The sequence below is a fragment of the Heterodontus francisci genome, chromosome 38, assembly GCF_036365525.1.
Source record: "Heterodontus francisci isolate sHetFra1 chromosome 38, sHetFra1.hap1, whole genome shotgun sequence".
NCBI lineage: Eukaryota > Metazoa > Chordata > Chondrichthyes > Heterodontiformes > Heterodontidae > Heterodontus > Heterodontus francisci.
Genome location: NC_090408.1, coordinates 45,604,707 through 45,625,322, shown reverse-complemented (window position 1 = coordinate 45,625,322; position 20,616 = coordinate 45,604,707). Strand labels below are relative to the sequence as shown.

Below are 20,616 nucleotides of genomic sequence, written 5' to 3'. Positions count from 1 at the left end.
CAGATGCTTCATAATCAGGAGGGTTTTCCAGTGAGCTACCTGTCCATGGTTTGGTCGACTGATAGTTTCTGATCAGCCAGATCTCCAACGACCATCGCTGCACTTAACTACCTGCAATCCATAGTGTCGAGAGCACACCATCTCCCTGTAGGCATGGGAACATGGCCCATTCAAGCCCAGAGATCTTAGGCACAGGTTGGCAAGACCCAAGGCTTTAGTGACTCCCCACCTTAAGAATCGAACAGGCTTCCAACATTACGCAGCCAGCCAGCATCATCCTACCTGTTCGGGCATTGGCCTGTAGCGTTACCTGGAGCCATGTGAAAGATACGCAGCTTTACTTTTGGGTCCAATTAATGAGTGAGACTGATGGGTTTTTCGTCAACCATGCTCTGCACCTCAAATTTTGGAATCAATTTCAACCTTCTTCTTCTTCCAGAATTGTCACCTTGGAGTCACTTTGATCCTGAAGAGAGTATGCTTCCTTTTCCTATCCCATTCCCACCCCTCCAAGGAAGGCACTTATCTTCCGGGACAGCAGCGGAGAGGAGCGGACCTACGGGAGGAACATGGAGCAGCGGGCCGATAAATACAGCCCAAGGATCGCGGCCTAGAGCACTTACCTTCCAGGAAAGCAGCGTAGAGAAGCAGACCTGCGGGAGGAACACGGAGCGGGGAGCATTTAAATACAGCCCGAGGATCACGGCCTAGAGCACTTACCTCCCAGGAGAGGAGTCCAGGTGTGCAAGAGTTTGAAAACAAAGTGAACAGTGACATCACAGGAAAGCTGCAAGGTGTTTGGTTGGTGAGTAACTGCTGTTAGGGAATAACTCTAAATAGCTGGGTTAGTACACTACAGTTAGGGTGTCTGTGTAAATCGCTTAATAATAAGGAACAAGTGAGTAGCTGTTTTTTGAGTAAAGTTTATTTTAACTAGTGAACTGTATTGATTTTTAGTAGGATTTATCAGCGCTAGTAAGGTTTTATTAATAAATTTAAGCCATTGTAGTATTGGTAAGGTTTTTTTTAGCAGAAGCAAAGGGTCAACTAATAAATAGAGGAATGGCAGGGTTGCTTCAACCTCGAGAGTGCACTGCCTGTGCTATGTGGGAGCTCCAGGATGCTTCCCATATCCTGGAGAATCATTTGTGCAGCAAGTGACGTCAATTGAAGCAGCTTGAGCTGCAGGTTTTGGAATTTGAGCAGCAGCTGGCGACACTGCGGTGCATTCATGAGGATGAGAGCTACCTGGATAGCACGTTTATAGATGTGGTCACCCCACAGCTTAAGAGTTTGCAGGGAGAGAGGGAATGGGTGAACATCAGGCAGTCAAAAAGAATGAGGCAGGTACTGCAGGAGACCCCTGAGTGCATCTCACTCTCCAACAGGTATTCAGTTGATGCTTCACCTGGGAAGTGCAGCCAGAGCCAAGTCCATGGCACCAAGGATGGCTCAGCTGCATGGGGGGGTACAGGCAAGACTGGAAGAGCCATAGTGATAGGTGATTCAGTAGTTAGGGAAACAGACAGGCATTTCTGTGGCCGCAGACATGAATCCAGGATGGTGTGTTGCCTCCCTGGTGCCAGGGTCAAGGGTGTCACTGAGCGGCTTCAGAGCATCCTGAAGGGGGAGGGTGAACAGCCAGCAGTTGTGGTCCACATCGGAACCAACGACATAGGCAGAAAGGGGGATGTGGTCCTGCAGTCAGAATTTAGAGAGCTAGGTAAGAAATTAGCAAGCAGGACCTCAAAAGTAGTAATCGCCGGATTACTCCCAGTGCCACGCGTGAGTATAGAAATAGAAGGATAAGACAGATGAATGCGTGGCTGGAAAGATGGTGCAGGAGGGAGGGCTTTAGATTCCTGGGACATTGGGACCAGCTCTGGAGGAGATGGGACCTGTAACGCCGGACGGGTTGCACCTGAACAGAGCCGGGACTGAGTTCCTTGCGGGACATTTAGTACTATTGGGAAGGGTTTAAACTAGTTTGGCAGGGGGATGGGAACCTGAGGGTAGAGTCAGTTGGGACAAAATCAGAAATGAAAATGGAAGGCAGTAAATTACTGGATGAGTCTGGAAGACAGAGGAAACAAAGGATAGAAAATAAAAAAGAGTTTGTCAGTGCTCAAGGGTATCTATTTCAATGCAAGGAGTATAGCAAATATAAACATACAAATTAGGAGCAGGAGTAGGCCACTCGGCCCTTCGAGCCTTCTCCGCCATTCAATAAGTTCATTGCTTATTACCCCACATATCCACTTGCCCCCGATAACCTTCCACCCCCTTGCTTATCAAGAATATAACTACCTCTGCCTTAAAAATATTCAAAGTCTCTGTTTCCACTGCCTTTTGAGGAAGAGAATTCCAAAGACTCACGGCCCTCTGAGAGAAAAAATTTCTCCTCATCTCTGTCTTAAATGGGCGACCCCTTATTTTTAAACAGTGACCCCTAATTCTAGATTCTCCCACAAGGGGAAACATCCTTTCCACATCCACCCTGTCAAGATCCCTCAGGATCTTATATGTTTCAATCAAGTCGCCTCTTACTCTTCTAAACTCCAGCGGATATAAGCCTAGCCTGTCCAATCTTTCCACATGAGACAACCCGCCTATTCCAGGTATTAGTCTAGTAAACCTTCTCTGAACTGCCTCCAAAGCATTTACATCCTTCCTTAAATAAGAAGACCAGGACTGTACACACTACTTCAGATGTGGTCTCACCAATGCCCTGTATAACTGAAGCATAACCTCTCTACTTTTGTATTCAATTCCCCTCACAATAAATGATAACATTCTATTAGCTTTCCTAATTACGTGCTGTACCTGCGTACTAACCTTTTGCGAATCATGCACTAGGATACCCAGATCACTCTGCATTTCAGAGCTCTGCAATCTCTCACCATTTAGATAATATGCTTCTTTTTAACTCTTCCTGCCAAAATGGACAATTTCACATTTTTCCACATTATACTCCATTTGCCAGATCTTTGCCCACTCACTTAACCTATCTATGAAAGGCCGGCTACCTGACCCGAACCCAATGGGACCCGATGACTTATGTTGGGTTCGGGTCGGGTCGCACCTCCAGGCTCGGGTAGGGCTGGGCTGGATCAGACACGCTCTATCTCCACCTCCGGTAAGTGGCTCCACTGTGAATTTACTTTTTGGAATTGAAAGATGGTTTTGTTACAGTTATTTTCAGCTTGTACTGGTAAGTTATAAAGTAAAAAATGGAAGGTAGGTTAACTAATGGTCGTGTCGGGTCAGGTCGGGCATAGAAAAATTGAAAGGACTTGGGGTGAGTGGGGCTCGGGGTTGGATGTGGTTCTGTCGGGCTCGGGTCGGGTTTCATTTGCAGACCCGAGACAGCCTTTACTATCTATATCCCTTTGTAGCCTCCTTATGTCCACTTCACAACTTACTTTCCTACCTATCTTTGAGTCATCAGCAAATTTAGCAACCATACCTTCGGTCATAGAAACATAGAAAATAGGAGGAGTAGGCCATTCGGCCCTTCAAGCCTGCTCCACCATTCATTATGATCATGGCTGATCATCCAACTCACTAACCTGTTCCCGCTTTTGCCCCATATCCTTTGATCCCTTTAAACCCAAGAGCTATATCTAACTCCTTCTTGAAAACATACAATGTTTTGGCCTCAACTGCTTTCTGTGGTAGCGAATTCCACAGGCTCACCACTCTCTGGGTGAAGAAATTTCTCCTCATCTCGGTCCCTTCATCTAAGTCATTTATATAAATTGTAAAAGGTTGAGGCCCCAGCACTGATCCCTGTGGTACACCACTCATTACATCCTGCCAACCAGAAAATGACCCATTTATGCCTACTCTCTGTTTCTTGTTAGCTAGCCAATCTTCTATCCATGCCAATATGTTACCCCCTACACCATGATCTTTTATTTTCTGCAATAACCTTTGATGTGGCATCTTATCAAATGCCTTCTGGGAATTTAAGTATAGTACATCCACCGGTTCCCCTTTATCCACAGCACATGTAACTCCCTTAAAGAACTAAAGAAATAAAGCAGATGTGCTGAGGGCACAGATAGACACGTGGCAGTATGATATCATAGCTATTACAGAAACATGGCTTAAGGAGGGACAGGAATGGCAGCTCAATATTCCTGGTTACGGAGTTTTCAGACGTGATAGGGGAGGATAAGAAAGGAGGGGGAGTGGTAGTTTTGGTCAAGGAAACTATTACAGCTGTGAGGAGGGATGATATGTTAGAAGGCACATCAAATGAGGCCATATGCATTGAGCTAAGGAGAAAATAAGGACAATCAGACTGCTGAGAATGTACTATAGACCCCCAACAGTGAGAGGGAGATAGAAGTACAAATATGTAGGCAAATCTCTGAGAAGTGCAAGAACAATAGGGCAGTACTAGTAGGGGATTTTAATTACCCCAATATTAACTGGGATAGTTTTAGTGTGAAAGGAATTGAGGGAGCAGAATTCTTGAGGTTCATTCAGGAGAACCTTTTTGCCCAGTATGTAGCAAGTCCAACACAGAGTGGCACAGTGGTTAGCACCACAGCCTCACAGCTCCAGCAACCCGGGGTAAGTTCTGGGCACTGCCTGTGTGGAGTTTGCAAGTTCTCCCTGTGACCACGTGGGTTTTCGCCAGGTGCTCCAGTTTCCTCCCACAACCAAGACTTGCTGGTTGACAGGTAAATTGGCCATTGTAAATTGCCCCTAGTGGTGGTAGGAGATTGAGGGAAGGTGGGGATGTGGTAGGGAATATGGGATTAATGTAGGATTAGTATAAATGGGTGGTTGATGGTTGGCACAGACTCAAAGGGCCTGTTTCAGTGCTGTATGACTCTATAACAAGAGAGGGCTTAGTTTCAGGAAATGAAAATGGGCAGGAGGAAGGAGTGGCAGTGGGAGAGCATTTTGGTGGTAGTGATCATAATTCAGTTAGTTTTGACGTGATTATGGAAAAGGACAGAGATAGAACAGGAGTTAGAGTTCTCAATTGGGGTAAGGCCAATTTTACTAAACTGAGGAGTGATTTAGCGAAAGTGGACTGGAAACAGCTACTTGAAGGTAAATCAGTGTCAGAACAGTGGGAGGCATTCAAAGGGGAGATTCAAGGGGTTCAGAGTAAACATGTTCCCACAAAGAAAAAGGGTGAGACGGCCAAATCTAGACCCCCATGGATGTCAAGGAGCTTACAGGGTAAGATAAGGCAGAAAAGGAAAGCTTATGTCTGACATCGAGAACTCAATACTACAGAAAGCCGAGAGGAGTATAGAAAGTGGAGGGGTGAAATCAAAAAGGAAATTAGGAAAGCAAAGAGAGAGCATGAAAGAATATTGGCAAGCAAAATCAAGGTGAACCCAAAGATGTTTAATCAATACATTAAGAGTAAGAGGATAACGTAGGAGAGAGTAAGGCCCACAAAACACCAAAAAGGTAACCTATGTGTTGGGGCGGAAGATATTGGTATGGTTCTCAATGAATATTTTGCATCTGTCTTCACAAAAGAGGGGGACAATGCAGATATTGTAGTTAAGGAGGAAGAATGAGAAGTACTGGCTGTGAAAAACATAGGGAGAGAGGAAGTATTAATGGGATTAGCATCCCTTGAAAGTGATAAATCACCAGGGCCAGATGAAATGTACCCTAGGCTGTTAAAAGAAGCAAGGGAGGAGATAGCAGAGAGTCTGACCATCATTTTCCAGTCCTCACTGGATACAGAGGATTGGAGAACTGCTAAAGTTGTACCTCTGTTTAAAGAGGGAACAAGGGATAGATCAAATAATTACAGGCCAGTCAGTCTAACCTTAGGAGTGGGCAAATTATTGGAATCTATTCTGAGGGACAGGATAAACTGTCACTTAGAAAGGCACAGGTTAATCAAGGATAGTCAGCATGGATTTGTTAAGGGAAGATCTTGTTTGACTAACTTGATTGAATTTTTTGAAAAGTAACAAGGAAGATAGATGAGGGTAGTGCAGTTGATGTGGTCTACATGGATTTTAGCAAGGCTTTTGACAAGGTCCCACACGGCAGACTGGATCCAGGGAAATGCAGCAAGGTGGATACAAAATTGGCTCAGTGGCAGGAAACAAAGGTTGACTGGGTATTTTAGCAACTGGAGGGCTGTTTCCAGTGGTGTTCCGCAGTGCTCAGTACTGGGTCCTTTGCTTTTTGTGGTGTATATTACTGATTTGGACGTGAATGTAGGGGGCATGATCAAGAAGTTTGCAGATGACACAAAGATTGGCCGTGTGGTAGATAGCGAGGAGGATAGTTGTAAGCTGCAGGAAGATATTGATGGTCTGGTCAGATGGGCAGAAAAGTGACAAATGGAATTAAACCTGGAGAAATGTGAGGTGATGCATTTGGGGAGGTCAAACAAGGTAAAGGAATACACGATTAATGGGAAAATACTGAGAAGTGTAGAGGAAGTGAGGGACCTTGGAGTGAATGTCCACAGATCCCTGAAAGTAGCAGGACAGGCCGATAAGGTGGTTAAGAAGACATATGGAATACTGAAACAAAAACAAGAAATGCCGGATTCACTCAGCAGGTCTGGCAGCATCTGTGGAAAGAGAAGCAGAGTTAACGTTTCGGGTCAGTGACCCTTCTTCGGAACACTGTCCTTTATTAGCCGAGGTGTAGAATACAAGAGCAGGGAGTTTGTGCTGGAACTGTATAACTCATTGGTTAGGCCACAACTTGAGTACTGTGTGCAGTTCTGGTCACCTCATTACAGAAAGGATGTAATTGCACTAGAGAGGAGATTTGAGGATTTTGTCAGGACTGGAAAAATGCAGCTATGAGGAAAGATTGGATAGGCTGGGGTTGTTCACCTTGGAACAGAGAAGGCTGAGGGGAGATCTGATTGAAATGTACAAAATTTTGAGGGGCCTGGATAGAGTGGAGGTGAAGGGTCAATTCACCTTAGCAGAGAGGTCAGTGACGAGGGGGAATAGATTTAAAGTGATTGGTAGAAAAATTAGAGGGGAGATGAGGAAAAATGTTTGCACCCAGAGGGTGGTGGGGGTCTGGAACTCACTGTCTGAAAGGGTAGTTGAGGCAGAAACCCTCAACTCACCAAAAAGGAGTCTGGATATGCACCTCAAGTGCCGTAATCTGCAGGGCTACGGACCAAATGCTGGAAGGTGGGATTAGAATAGGTGGATCGTTTTTTGACAGGCACAGACACGATGGGCCAAGTGGCCTCTTTCTGTGTCTTAAACTTTCTAAGAGTCTATGAAGATAGTCACTGGTTGGTCAATAGGCAACTGACAAGTGGAGGTTTGAGCTTTTGTTTAGTGGACATCAAGTGCTGTTTTCTCCTCACAACTGGCATAGTGAGAAATACGGCTCACCACAAGGTGGGAGGAGTGCACTGTCTTTTCTAGTTCCACTTCTGCACAGGTCACAACATCTATATAAATGTTCACCCAGTTACCGATACGGTCAATCATATACTCTACTCTTTAACCCAGAATAAAATACACCAGCCAGGTTTCTTCAATAAACAACAAAATTATCAGTTTATTATGAAACAAAACTTATCCAGTAACGAAGCAAAGCATTAACACACAGATTGAAATATGAAAGTTCCCTTTTTAAATACCCCATACACACACTCACACATACACTGGAAAGAAAATAAGGAAATTCTCTCTGCAGAGATCCTTTATCAAAAAAAAGACAAAAATGGAGTACTTTGGCCAAATACTTGTTAATTCTTGAAGAAAAAAAGAGAAGATATGGAAGGCTATCAGTTGTCCCTTTTGGTCTGGCGTCGGGTGTACAGAGACGGGTCACTGGGATCTTTTCAGCAGCAGTTTCTCTGGAGATGTTGAGAAATAGTCTGGTAGGCTTTCCATGACAAATGTGGCATCAGGAGTTTCAGTTATCACACGCTAGATTCGCGGGTTTTTTTCAAAGAGGTAGAGAAAGAGGAGCTGACACACTAGACTTCTCAGGGTCTCTTAGAAAAGTGCAGGAAATATGAGCTGTGAGTTTGTTTTCAGTAGACCACAAAACCAACTGCTTAACACTGTTCACACCCGAACTGAACCAAAACATTATCTCAGAAGCAAAATCACTTCCTGACCCTCAGAAATCTTGACATGTCACTTCTCTGTAAACATCTCCCCAAGTCACCATGGTTTCTGTTGTTTATTGAGCTTAAGGCAGTAAAAGTTGTTTTCAAACAAGTCCTCTCAGTGTCCTTTCAGTGAACTTTCAACAAAAAATAAAGTCCAGCAAGTATGAAATCTTCAGTCTTCCAAAATGAATCCATTTCCACAATTTAAATATGAGTCCTCAAAAAATATTAAACAAAAAATGGAAGCACTTTCAGAACAATTGCCACCATTCTAATAATCAGAGCAAGGACACACACCATACAACCATTTGGTTCACAAATTTCAAACAGAACAACTTGCATTTATATAGCACATTTAACATAGAAAAATGTCCTATGGCACTTCACAGAAACATAATCAGATACAAATCAATGGTGAGCCAAAGACAAAGCTATTAGGAGGGGTGACTAAAAGCCTGGTCAGAAAGATGGTTTTAAGGAAGGCCTTAAAGGAGGAGAGAGATATTTTAGAGCGGGAATTCCAAAGGTCAAAGGCAATGCCACCAATGATGAAGCAAAGGGAGTGGGGGATGTGCAAGAGGCCCCAGGGTATTTGAATGGATGTGTTCCAGCCCCGGAGTGAGAAAATTTTAAGAAATCACAGTCAAAATGATACGGCAGTCTAAAAATACACTGTATGATCAATTTAGTTTTGCCACGTTTTTGCATTAAGTTGAGCCTTTCACAACCTGCTGTTTTAACCTGTGTTATTATAATTTATCCATGGAATAGCAACCCCTCCCCACAATTTGGCCAAATATCCCAACAGAAGACACAGTTGCACTGTATTTAATGGAAGCTTAACATCACTCCCCCAGGATTGAACTGTGTTGTTTACAATGCACAAGGCAACACACAGGGTTAAAACACATTCCAGTTATAACTGCTGTACTATTGAGCTGACGGTTCAGTGTGCAGCCTGACCCAACAGTAGTTATTGTCTTAGCACCAGGCACATGATACAAAGTTCAGACAGTGATCATCTGCTGACTCAACTAATCACAGAATGTTTTTCCAAAGTAGTGATTTTCAGCTGGGTTACTGACACATGAATTCCACTACAGTAAAGTCAGCTACAAATTCAGGAGTTAAGTAGCGTAGGATTGAACTAAATAAATAATCATAGAATGGTACAGCACAAAAGGAGGCCATTCAGCCAATCACACCTGTGCCGACTCTTTGAAAGAACTCTTTACCCAAATAACTCAGTCCTTTACATTAATAAAAAGCAAGCTTTGAAGTTACAGAATTCTAGACTAATAACACACTCGTTTGTAGTTCAATTTATGGCTGTACTGCCAAGAGAATTTGGGTACATTCAGAAGCATGACCTTGCTTAAAATCCCCATAACTAAACAGACCCAGGCTTAGGGTGGCCTGCATTCAAATACTCCTGGGCCCAAGTACACAAAACCATGCTGTAGTCATGAGACTGTTATGAATGAGGGAAGCGTTTCCATTCATTGTAATTCATCTGTCCAGAAAGATTCTGGAACCTCCCCATTGCTGTAGCTAATATTTTGTGAATTTTTGCCTCTACTGCAATGTCTGGGAGTCCATTCAATGATCTCTCTGTGAAATGACCTCCTGATGATATCTACATTTACTTTTATTTGTTGGAATCTGTGTCAACAACAGCAACAACTTGCATTTATATAGCACCTTTAGTTAAACGTCCCAAGGCACTTCACAGCAGTGTAATCACGCAAAATTTAATGCCAAATCACATAAGATAACAGGACAGGTGACATAAAGCTTAATCAAAGAGTTGGAATTTGAGGAATGTCGTATAGGAGGAGGGAGAGGTGGAAAAGTTTAGCAAGTGTATTCCAGAGCTTAGAACCCAGGTAGCTGAAGGCAGGGCCACCAATGGTAGAGTGATTAAAATCAGGGATGCTAAAGAGGCCAGAAATAGATGAGCACAGAGATATCGGAGGAGGCTTTGAGGCTGGAGGGGATTAGAGAGAGAGGGACGGAAGAGGCCATGGAGATTGGAGAACAAGGATAAGAATTTTTAAATCAAGGTGTTGCTGGACCGAGAGCCAGTGCAGGTCATCGTGCACAGGGCTGATAGTTAGCAAAAGCAAGGATGTGGGTTTCAACAACAGATGGACTGAGGTGGGGTGGAGTTGCAGTTTTGTTGATTGGTGCTCTATGTTGTTTGGCCAGCTTTAGCGTGGTGTGTACCAACATGCCTTGGTCTCTTCGACAACATTCCTTTCATTTATTTCTGTTCTCTATGTGTAGTATTTTGTCTGCATTAAGTCGCCTCCTGAAGGTGCTGGGGATATGGTTCGGAAGTGCCGGGGCGTGCACCAAAACATGGGAGGAGCGAGTAGCCAAGGTACGACAAAAGTTGGGCATGTGGGGGCAGCGATCTCTCTCCATTGTGGGTAAGAACCTGGTCATCAGGTGCGAGGCGCTCACGTTGTTGCTCTACGTGGCGCAGGTCTGGCCCATACCCCACTCCTGCGCCGTGGCGGTCACCCGAGCCATTTTCCGCTTCGTCTGGGGATCTAAAATGGACCAGATCCGGAGGGACACGATGTTCAAATCTCTGGACATGGGCGGGAAAAATGTACCCAACGTGGCCCTCATCCCGATGACCACCTTCGTGTGCGGCTGCATCAAGCTATGTGTCGATCCCCAGTACCCAAACTCCAAGTGTCACTACGTGCTGAGGTTCTATCTGTCCCCGGTGTTGCGAAGGATGGGCCTGGTCACATTGCCGCGGAACGCACCATGCAGTTGGGCCGTGCCGTACCACCTATCCTTCGTGGAGCAGTTTCTGCGGAAAAACACCTTTGACCACCGGTCCATCAGGCAGTGGTCTGCACGGAATGTCCTCAAGGCCCTACGGGAAAAGGAAACGGTGGATCCTGTCGGATGGTTCCCCGAGCAGACCGTCAAAGTCATTTGGCGGAATGCCTCATCACCAGAACTTTCAAACAAGCACCAAGACGTAGCTTGGCTGGTGGTGAGAAGGGCCCTCCCCGTCAGATCCTTCATGCACACCTGAAGTCTCGCCCCCTCCGCACAGTGCCCCCGCGTTGGCTGTGGTGGGGAAGAGACGGTCGCCCACCTCCTCCTGGAATGTGCCTTTGCAAAGCAGGTGTGGAAAGAGATGCAGTGGTTTTTGTCAAGGTTCATCCCAAGCAGCTCTGTAACACAGGAGTCTGTGCTCTACGGGCTGTTCCCAGGGACGCACACCGAGACAAACATCAACTGCTGCTGGAGGACTATCAATTCGGTGAAAGACGCCCTTTGGTCTGCCCGAAACTTGCTGGTCTTCCAGCGCAAAGAGTTGTCCACCACCGAATGTTGCAGACTGGCACATTCCAAGGTCCAGGACTACGTGCTGAGGGACGCACTAAAGCTTGGGGCAGCCGCAGCAAAGGCTCAATGGGGAAAGACCACAGTGTAAGGTTCCCCCACCAAGCTAGACTGAGGGGCTGGATCCATGGGAAACCCCTCGAACTGTATCGTTAATATTCTGAATTGCTGTAAATGTAAAACTGTAATTGACATGACAATTGTGAAACGGAAGGGTTGGGAAGAAACTCATGACAGTATTGAAGGAAACTGATCTCCCTTGCAATGTTTGTATTTTTTGGTGCTGTTTGGAAACTGTTTGGCAATGTAATTTTTACAGATTTTTATGAATAAAGTATATTTTGGAAATAAAAAAAAAAAAAAAAAAGTCGCCTCCTCGTGTAAGGTTCCCCCACCAAGCTGAACTGAGGGGCTGGATCCATGGGAAACCCCTCGAACTGTATCGGAAAAATTTTCATTTGCTGTAAAATGTAAAAATGTTAATGGCATGACAAATGAAATGGAAGGGTTGTGAGGCAACTCATAATTGTATTGAAGGAAACTGCGCAGTGGTTAGCACCGTAGCCTCACAGCTCCAGTGACCCGGGTTCAATTCTGGGTACTGCCTGTGTGGAGTTTGCAAGTTCTCCCTGTGTCTGCGTGGGTTTCCTCCGGGTGCTCCGGTTTCCTCCCACATGCCAAAGACTTGCTGGTTGATAGGTAAATTGGCCATTATAAATTGCCCCTGGTATAGGTAGGTGGTAGGGGAATATAGGGACAGGTGGGGATGTGGTAGGAATATGGAATTAGTGTAGGATTAGTATAAATGGGTGGTTGATGGTCGGCACAGACTCGGTGGGCCGAAGGGCCTGTTTCAGTGCTGTATCTCTAAAACTAAAAAACCTTTGCACTGTTTGTATTTTTTGACTTGATGCTGTTTTAAACTGTTTGGGAATGTATTTTTTACAGATTTTTATGAATACAGTATATTTTGGAATTTAAAAAAAAATTAAGTCGCCTCCTCGTAGCAAACGTGATGTACAACAACGCTCCGCTCCGGTTGATCAACGTGTACGACCCGGTTCAATGCAGCGAGCGGCTGACCGTCTTCCAGCAGCTCCCACTGCTGCTGGCGACGTCCAGGCCGGTCATCCTAGGCGGTGACTGGAACTGCATTATCGATGCGGCTGGACGATCCAGCTGTGACGACAGCAAACTGGACGCTACGCCCAGATTCCTAATAGAAACAGTTAAAGATGCCAAACTGAACAACGTCTTCAGCAAACCTGCAGACGGAGTGCAGCGTAGATACACATGGTCAAGATCGGACGGGTCTTCCCATTCCAGGATTGACTTCCTGTTTGTGTCCCGTGCTGTCACGGTCAGATCCACCGACATCAAGCCGGTGTTCTTCTCTGACAATTGCCTCTTACTGGCCGACTGTCACTTACAGGATGACCAGCGGCTTGGCAGAGGGACATGGAAGCTCAATGCTACACTGCTAACCCCAGAGAACGTTGAGGAGCTCAAAAGGGATTACAAAGGTTGGAGGACCGTGAAACCCCTCTTTGAGTCCTGGTGGGAGGGATCAAGGAGAACATCAAGAGGTCCTTTATCTTCAAAGGTGTTCAGAGGGCGAGAGAGAGACAGAGGGAAATGTCCCGACTCCAGAAAAGAATGCAAAATCTACTCCAGCTGCAGTCGATGGGGGTCGAGGTCAAGGAGGACCTCCAAGAGGTGAAGAGCCAGCAGGCCTCGCTCTTTGCTGCGGAGGCCTCCAAGATCATCTTCCGGTCCAGAGTCCGTTCCATCGAGCAGGATGAGATGTGCTTGTGTTACTTCTTCCAAAAGACACACAGAGAGAGCTCCGTTATCAGCAGCCTGAAGGAAGAGGATGGCTTGGTAATGTCTTCGCAATCCAATATAATAAGGATCAGCAAATCCTTTTATGCTGGGCTGTACGACGTGAAGCCCATGGACAGCACGGCTTCCCAGTCCTTCCTGTCATCTATCACAGAGGTCTTAGATGACAGCATGAGGGAGAGACTGGACAAACTGCGAACTCTGGACGAGCTGACAAAGGCCGTCAAGTCCTTCGAGACAAGTAAAACTCCCGGATGCGATGGCTTACCGGTTGAGCTGTATTCGGCCCTGTGGGACTGGGTCGGCCCAGACCTGCTGGAAGTCCATGAGGAAAGGCATCATCACCTTCATCTACAAGCGGAAGGGGAAGAGGGCAGAAATCAGAAATTGGCGGCCCATCTCACTGCTTAATGTTGACTACAAGATTCTGTCCAAAGTCATCGCCAGTCGGGTCAAGTCTGCTCTGGAGTTGGTGATTCACCCTGATCAGACCTGTACTGTACCCAGCAGGAAGATCTCCGATAGTCTCGCGCTACTCAGGGATACGATCACCTACGTACGGGACAGGAGGGTGGACACCTGCCTCATCAGCCTGGGCCAGGAGAAGGCTTTTGACAGGATATCGCACACCTACATGATAGACGTACTCTCCAAAATGGGGTTTGGGGAGGGAATCTGCAATTGGATCCAACTGCTCTACACAAGCATCAGTAGCGCAGTCTCAATCAATGGGTGGGAATCAGAAAGTTTCCTGATCCAATCTGGAGTCAGACAGGGCTGTCCTCTCTCCCCGGTCTTGTTTGTTTGCTGTATTGAACCCTTTGCTGAGTCTATTAGGAAGGTTGCGAGTGTAAGAGGGGTGACAATCCCAGGCAGTGGAGGCACTCAGGTCAAAACCTCCCTGTACATGGATGACGTCACCGTCTTCTGCTCGGATCCGTGGTCCGTTCGCAGACTGATGAGCATCTGCGACCAGTTCGAACTGGCCTCGGGAGCCAAAGTTAACCACAGCAAGAACGAGGCCATGTTCTTTGGGAACTGGGCCGACCGATCCTTTGTCCCCTTCATCATCAGGTCAGACTACCTGAAGGTGCTGGGGATATGGTTCGGAAGGGCCGGGGCGTGCACCAAAACCTGGGAGGAGCGAGTAGCCAGGGTAAAACACAAGCTGAGCATATGGGAGCAGCGATCTCTCTCCATTGTGGGTAAGAACCTGGTCATCAGGTGCGAGGCACTCACGTTGTTGCTGTACGTGGCGCAGGTCTGGCCCATACCCCACTCCTGTGCTGTGGCGGTCACCCGAGTCATTTTCCGCTTTATCTGGGGATCCAAAGTGGACCGGGTCTGGAGGGACACGATGTTCAAACCTCTGGATAAGGGCAGGAAAAATGTACCCAATGTCGCCCTCATCCTGATGACCACCTTCGTGTGTGGCTGCATCAAGCTGTGTGTAGACCTCCAGTACGCAAACACCAAGTGTCACTATGTGCTGAGGTTCGATCTGTCCCCGGTGGTGTGAAGGATGGGTCTGGTCACATTGCCGCGGAACGCTCCATCCAGTTGGACTGTGCCGTACCACCTAAATTTCGTGGAAAGGTTCCTGCGGAAAAAAACCTTTGACCACCAATCCATCAGGCAGTGGTCTGCACGGAATGTCCTCAAGGCCCTACGGGAAAAGGTGATGGTGGATCCTGTCGGATGGTTCCCCGAGCAGACCGCCAAAGTCATTTGGTAGGATGCCTCATCACCAGAACTTTCAAACAAGCACCAAGATGTAGCTTGGCTGGTGGTGAGAAGGGCCCTCCCCGTCAGATCCTTCCTGCACGCCCGAAGTCTCACCCCCTCCGCACGCTGCCCAAGAGGTGGCTGTGGTGGAGAAGAGACGTTTGCCCACCTCCTTCTGGAATGTATCTTTGCAAAGCAGGTGTGGAAAGAGATTCAGTGGTTTTTGTTGAGGTTCATCCCAAGCAGCTCGGTAACACAGGAGTCTGTGCTCTATGGGCTGTTCCAAGGGACGCACACCGAGATAAACATCAACTGCTGCTGGAGGACTATTAATTCGGTGAAAGACGCCCTTTGGTCTGCCTGAAACTTGCTGGTCTTCCAACGCAAAGAGTTGTCCACGACCGAATGTTGCAGACTGGCACATTCCAAGGTCCAGGACTACGTGCTGAGGGACGCACTAAAGCTTGGGGCAGCCGCAGCAAAGGCTCAATGGGGAAAGACCACAGTGTAAGGTCCCCCCACCAAGCTGAACTGAGGGGCTGGACCCATGGGTACCCCCTCGGGCTGTATCCAGAAAATATTTGTTTGCTGCAAAATGTACATGGCATGTAAAATGAAATGGAAGGGTTGTGAGGCAACTCACTCCTGTATTGAAGGAAACTGACTTCCTTTGCACTCTTTGTATTGTTTGACTTGGTGCGGTTTGGAACTGTTTTGTAATGTATTTTTTACAGAATTTTATGAATAAAGTATATTTTGGAAACAAAAAAAAATTAAGTTGGCAGAATGCCTCAGAACTTTCAAACAAGCACCAAGACATAGCTTGTCTGGTGGTGAGAAGGGCCCTCCCCGTCAGATCCTTCCTGCACACCCGGAGTCTCACCCCCCCCGCACAATGCCCTCAAGGTGGCTGTGGTGGGGAAGAGACTGTTGCCCACCTCCTTCTAGAACGTGCCTTTGCAAAGCAGGTGTGGTTTTTGTCGAGGTTCATCCCAAGCAGCTCTGTAACACAGGAGTCTGTGCTCTACGGGCTGTTCCCAGGAACAAACACCGAGATAAACATCAGCTGCTGCTGGAGACTATTAATTCGGTGAAAGACACTCTTTAGTCTGCCTGAAACTTGCTGGTCTTCCAACGCAAAGCATTGCCCACGACCGAGTGTTGCAGACTGGCACATTCCAAGGTCCAGGACTACGTGCTGAGGGACGCACTAAAGCTTGGGGCAGCCGCAGCAAAGGCTCAATGGAGAAAGACCGCTGTGTAAGGTCCTCCCACCAAGGTGAACTGAAGGGCTGGAACCCGTGTAAAGCCCCTCGGGCTGTATACACCAAATATGGGTTTACTGTGTAATGCAAATGTACATGGCATGTAAAATGGAAAGGAAGGGTTGTGAGGCAACTCACTCCTGTATTGAAGAAAACTGATTTCCTTTGTACTTTCTGGAATGTTAACTTGGTGCTGTTTTGAACTGTTTTGTAATGTATTTTTTACAGATTTTTATGAATAAAGTATATTTTTGAAAAAAAATTAAGTTCCTTTGGCCATTGATCTTCTCATTTACATATTTGGTCCAACTCATTCTGTAATTTCTGAGCTTCCGTTTTGATTCCACTGTCTCTCCTAGTTTGGGATCATCAGCAAATTTCACTAATTTGCATTGCATTTAAAACTTATGGGAGGAGAGGACTACACAATATTTAATGTGTTCCCCCTCTCCTCCCACTTCTTATGGGAAATCCCAACCTGCTGTTGGTCATTTCCTGAACTCACAATGTGGCAGAAAGTCTTTGCTCAGTCATTAGTGAAAACAATTAAAAACCTTCAACATGGTCCTTCTCTGTTTCATGGTTTCCCCATAATCCTATTTTGTCCCATGTTCTTCCACCATTAATTTCTCACTTTGGTCTCCCTGTGCTCAGTTTCTATCCCACGTACTCACAACAAAGGAACAACCCAAGGGCAAAGCTGCCCAGTTTGTACCATGGCATATTCTGAATAGCTGCACAGTAAACAGTGCTGGTCCAGTCACATTCTGCTGCTATTTAAAGAGGAAAATTTAAACAATATAACAAGAGACACAACTCTTTCTGTTGGAAAAAATGTTGAAATCAATGCAAAATATTTCAATCTGAAGGAATGTTCCTTGTTTAAAGAAAAGAAATGCACACTGTCAATTACTGTTCAGTAATAATAAGCCAGCACACAACCATCATTGCTGAGACACTCACTCACATGTTATTCCCTCTATTCCACAATTGGCACTTGCTCTTTCAGTCACACCTGCCCTTTAATTACCCATCCTCCAGCTTTCAAAAACCTCCCAAATTCCTCTCTCTTTAACTGGCCTTTCAGTCACTGTCCATTTTCCTCCTGTGCTGTGTAAATGCTGTGAGATACCATCCTATTCCTGAGGAGTGCTGCAGGAATGCTGCTCCTCCTATAAAAAACCAGGAGACCACTGGCTGCAGGATTAGATGTCAGGTGCCCAGTGACCATGAAACTAAATGAGGAAATACACTTTGGACCCTTCAAAAAAAAACAGTTGTCACCCATCTACCTCACCAAAGCTTTTTATGGACTGAAATCTCTAAAAAAGACCCTAAGCAAATGAACACAGTAAAGTGATACCCTCATAATAATGGGCAAGCTCTGGTCACGTACCAAACCGATGCCAGCCAAAGGTGAACCTGCTGCTTGGAGGCCTCCCAGAAAGGTACAGTGCAACCAAGGAAGCAACAATCCCAAGGACATCAGCCAGCATGTGGACTGCATCAGTCATAACCGCCAGGCTGTTGGAAAGACATCCTCCTATACAGTAGATCAAAGAAAGAATCATTTAGACACAGTGAGTACAGACTATGAACCACTCCAACACTGCAGGTAACACCAACTATAGACTGAAAGCTTGAGTAATCTGGAATAGAGCATGGCTACCCGACCCGGACCCGAACACGACGACATGTGTTGGGTTCGGATCGGGTCGCTCTTCTGGGTCGGGCATTCGGGCTCGGGTTGGACACGCACTGTCACCACCTCCAGTATGTGGCTCCAATGTTAATGTATTTTTAAACAACCTTTCAAGTCAAGTTACAGTTTTTTTAGGCTTGTGCAGATAAACAACAAAGTGAAAAATGGAAGCTAGGTTCACTGAACATTCCCGGTGGTCAGGTCGAGCGTGGGAAAAAATGAAAAGACTCGGGCTGGGTCGGGCTCGGGTCAGATGTGGTTCTGTCGGGCTCAGGGTGGGTTTCATTTGCAGACCCGAGCCGGCCTTTAATCTGTAACCTGTGTCTCAACTCCACAGTTAGACTATAGGGGAATCAACAGGTGAGGGGATATGTGGGTTAGATTTCCCTTGTCCTCAAATACTGGAACTGCCTTTGGTGTTTCTCTTCCCCATGTTCGTGCTCATTGTGACACTAGATTACAGCCATGGTCATCCCATAGGATCATATTTTTATGATGTAAAGTCTTAGCTGTTTCACTGGGTGCTGTTCGAAATGGTAACTGAAATTGTACTTTAGACCCTTAACAAGAGAAGACTAACAATTTTATTTTACTGTGGATTCATTGCGTCAGAGTGTTATTTACAGCATAGATGGAGGCCATTTGATCCATCGAGTCCATGCCAGACTCAGTGAGAAATAATCTGTAGTTGACCATATTATACACACAGCTCATAATTTTTTGGTAAAATTCCAAAGTAAAAAACCTAACACTGATTTTTTAATAAATTAAACTTAAATTAATAATTAGAGCCAATAATTTTAAAATTTCAATGTGCACTCAGTACATCTTATTTCAACACCATAATTGGATGAATGTACATAATGTTTTTCTTATATTCTTATAACTCTGTAGAAAAGAAATGGCAATGTCACAGATAAAAATCAATAAAAACACTGGAAAGGCTTTTCAATTCACCTCCTGCCCAGCCCCCAACTCCATTCCCCTGTCCCCCTGCTCACTTGGCTGACGCATATAGTGCAGATCCTCAGTGAACTGTAGCTCCCTGGTAGTGTCAAACTGCCTCCACCCCCCACCGTCACTGAAACCTTCCATGCTCCTCTACATAAACTGCAACTCAGCAAACCACTGCCCTTCCTGTCCTCCTGCTATGCAGTCTTATTCCCCACTGTCCCCGGGTTATATAGTATTCAAAATCCTTGTAGCCATCCCTCCATCTCCTTGCTTTATTTCTCAAACTGCCTCCTAAGTGCCCCTGAATTCCGATTTTCTAATAGCAGCTTCCCTGACATACCCTCTTCACTCCTCACTCCATCATTGGTAGCTGAGCTGTTACCCAAATCCATCCTCTGTACTGCAATTCTCTCCCCAAAACCTTTTATCTCAAAACCTGTGTCAGCTTTAAAAATCTCCCCAAGACCTATCCTGTCCCCACCCAGGTCTGCTCAGCTCCCACTCCCCTCTCTCTGTAGTATCCAGGGACTATTACTGCCTTCTGCTATTAGCTACATCAAGGCATCTCACCCAAGGTGCAGACGCTCCAGAAGATTGAAAAAGGAACAAAACAGAGATAAACATCCCATCAAAAATTCAAGTTAACACAAATGGTTCACATACTTTAAGTAAAAGTTTGCTTCAAACCTACCTACTAGTTCCCCAATAGTGAACAGAGTGTAGAGTGTAACAGCAATCCATAATTTTCTTTTCACCGTCCTTTGCCTGACTAATTCTGAACTCTTTACACAACTAATGCATTTCTCCTCGTTACTCCCGTCTGCCTGAGGCCGCTCCTGACTTGCCAGATCCCCTGCCTTCTCCTCCTGCAGTCTCTTGCTCTCCCCGGCACTGGCTCCATTGCAAATCACACTGGCAATGTCAGCGACCTGGTCCGCCGGCACCATTCGCAGTTTGTTGGCATTGCTGAATGTCGGCAGCTCATCATCATCCTCCATCTCCTCGGGCAAGTCCAGGGTGATGGTGTCTCCGCTCCGCTCTATGGAGGCAGCGGGGCCTCGCTGCAGGAATGACCGCAAACTTGTCCACACGGACTGAGCCATGGTGCAGAGTGCAGGCTCGGAGCCGGACTCTGCTTCTCTCCAGCTGCCCAGTCTGTGCCCCGAGGGGCTGCCAATCATTAACACGACATCTTCCGAAAGACGGTGATTCTCTAACAGATGGAGACAGCTTTGAAATTGGATCACACGCCAGGAGAAGGCAGCGCCAGAAACCCTCCTCTCCGGGTCAGTGCAGGAACACAAAGTCCTGGATCATTCCACATATTCCCATTTCACAGGCCAGTTCCCACTGGGACTCCGGCTCCCCTTCAGTGACATTCAGCGAACTGCGGCAACAGGAGGCAGGAGATGTCAATCATTACCCGGATCCAGATCCAGGACCACACCCGGATCCAGAAACAGACCCGGATCCAGATCCAGGACCACACCCGGATCCGGATCCAGATCCAGGACCACACCCGGATCCAGAAACAGACCCGGACCCAGATCCAGGATCAGACCCGGATCCGGATCCAGATCCAGGACCACACCCGGACCCAGAACCAGACCCGGATCCAGATCCAGGATCAGATCCAGGACCGGACCCAGACCCAGATCCAG

General features: G+C 46.4%; 1 protein-coding gene across 1 annotated transcript in view; it reads right to left on the bottom strand.

Moving 5' to 3' along the window:
* Positions 1 to 20,330, bottom strand: part of slc30a4 (solute carrier family 30 member 4) — a 57,839-nt gene extending 37,509 nt beyond the window's left edge. The window contains exons 1-2 of the mRNA XM_068018338.1: positions 19,647 to 20,330; positions 17,696 to 17,842 (exon numbers count right to left, since the gene is read on the bottom strand). Of these exons, the coding sequence (XP_067874439.1) occupies positions 17,696 to 17,842; positions 19,647 to 20,136 (637 nt within the window). The 5' untranslated portion in view covers positions 20,137 to 20,330. The remainder of the gene's footprint in view (positions 1 to 17,695; positions 17,843 to 19,646) is intronic.
* Between the last annotated feature and the right edge of the window lie 286 nt (positions 20,331 to 20,616).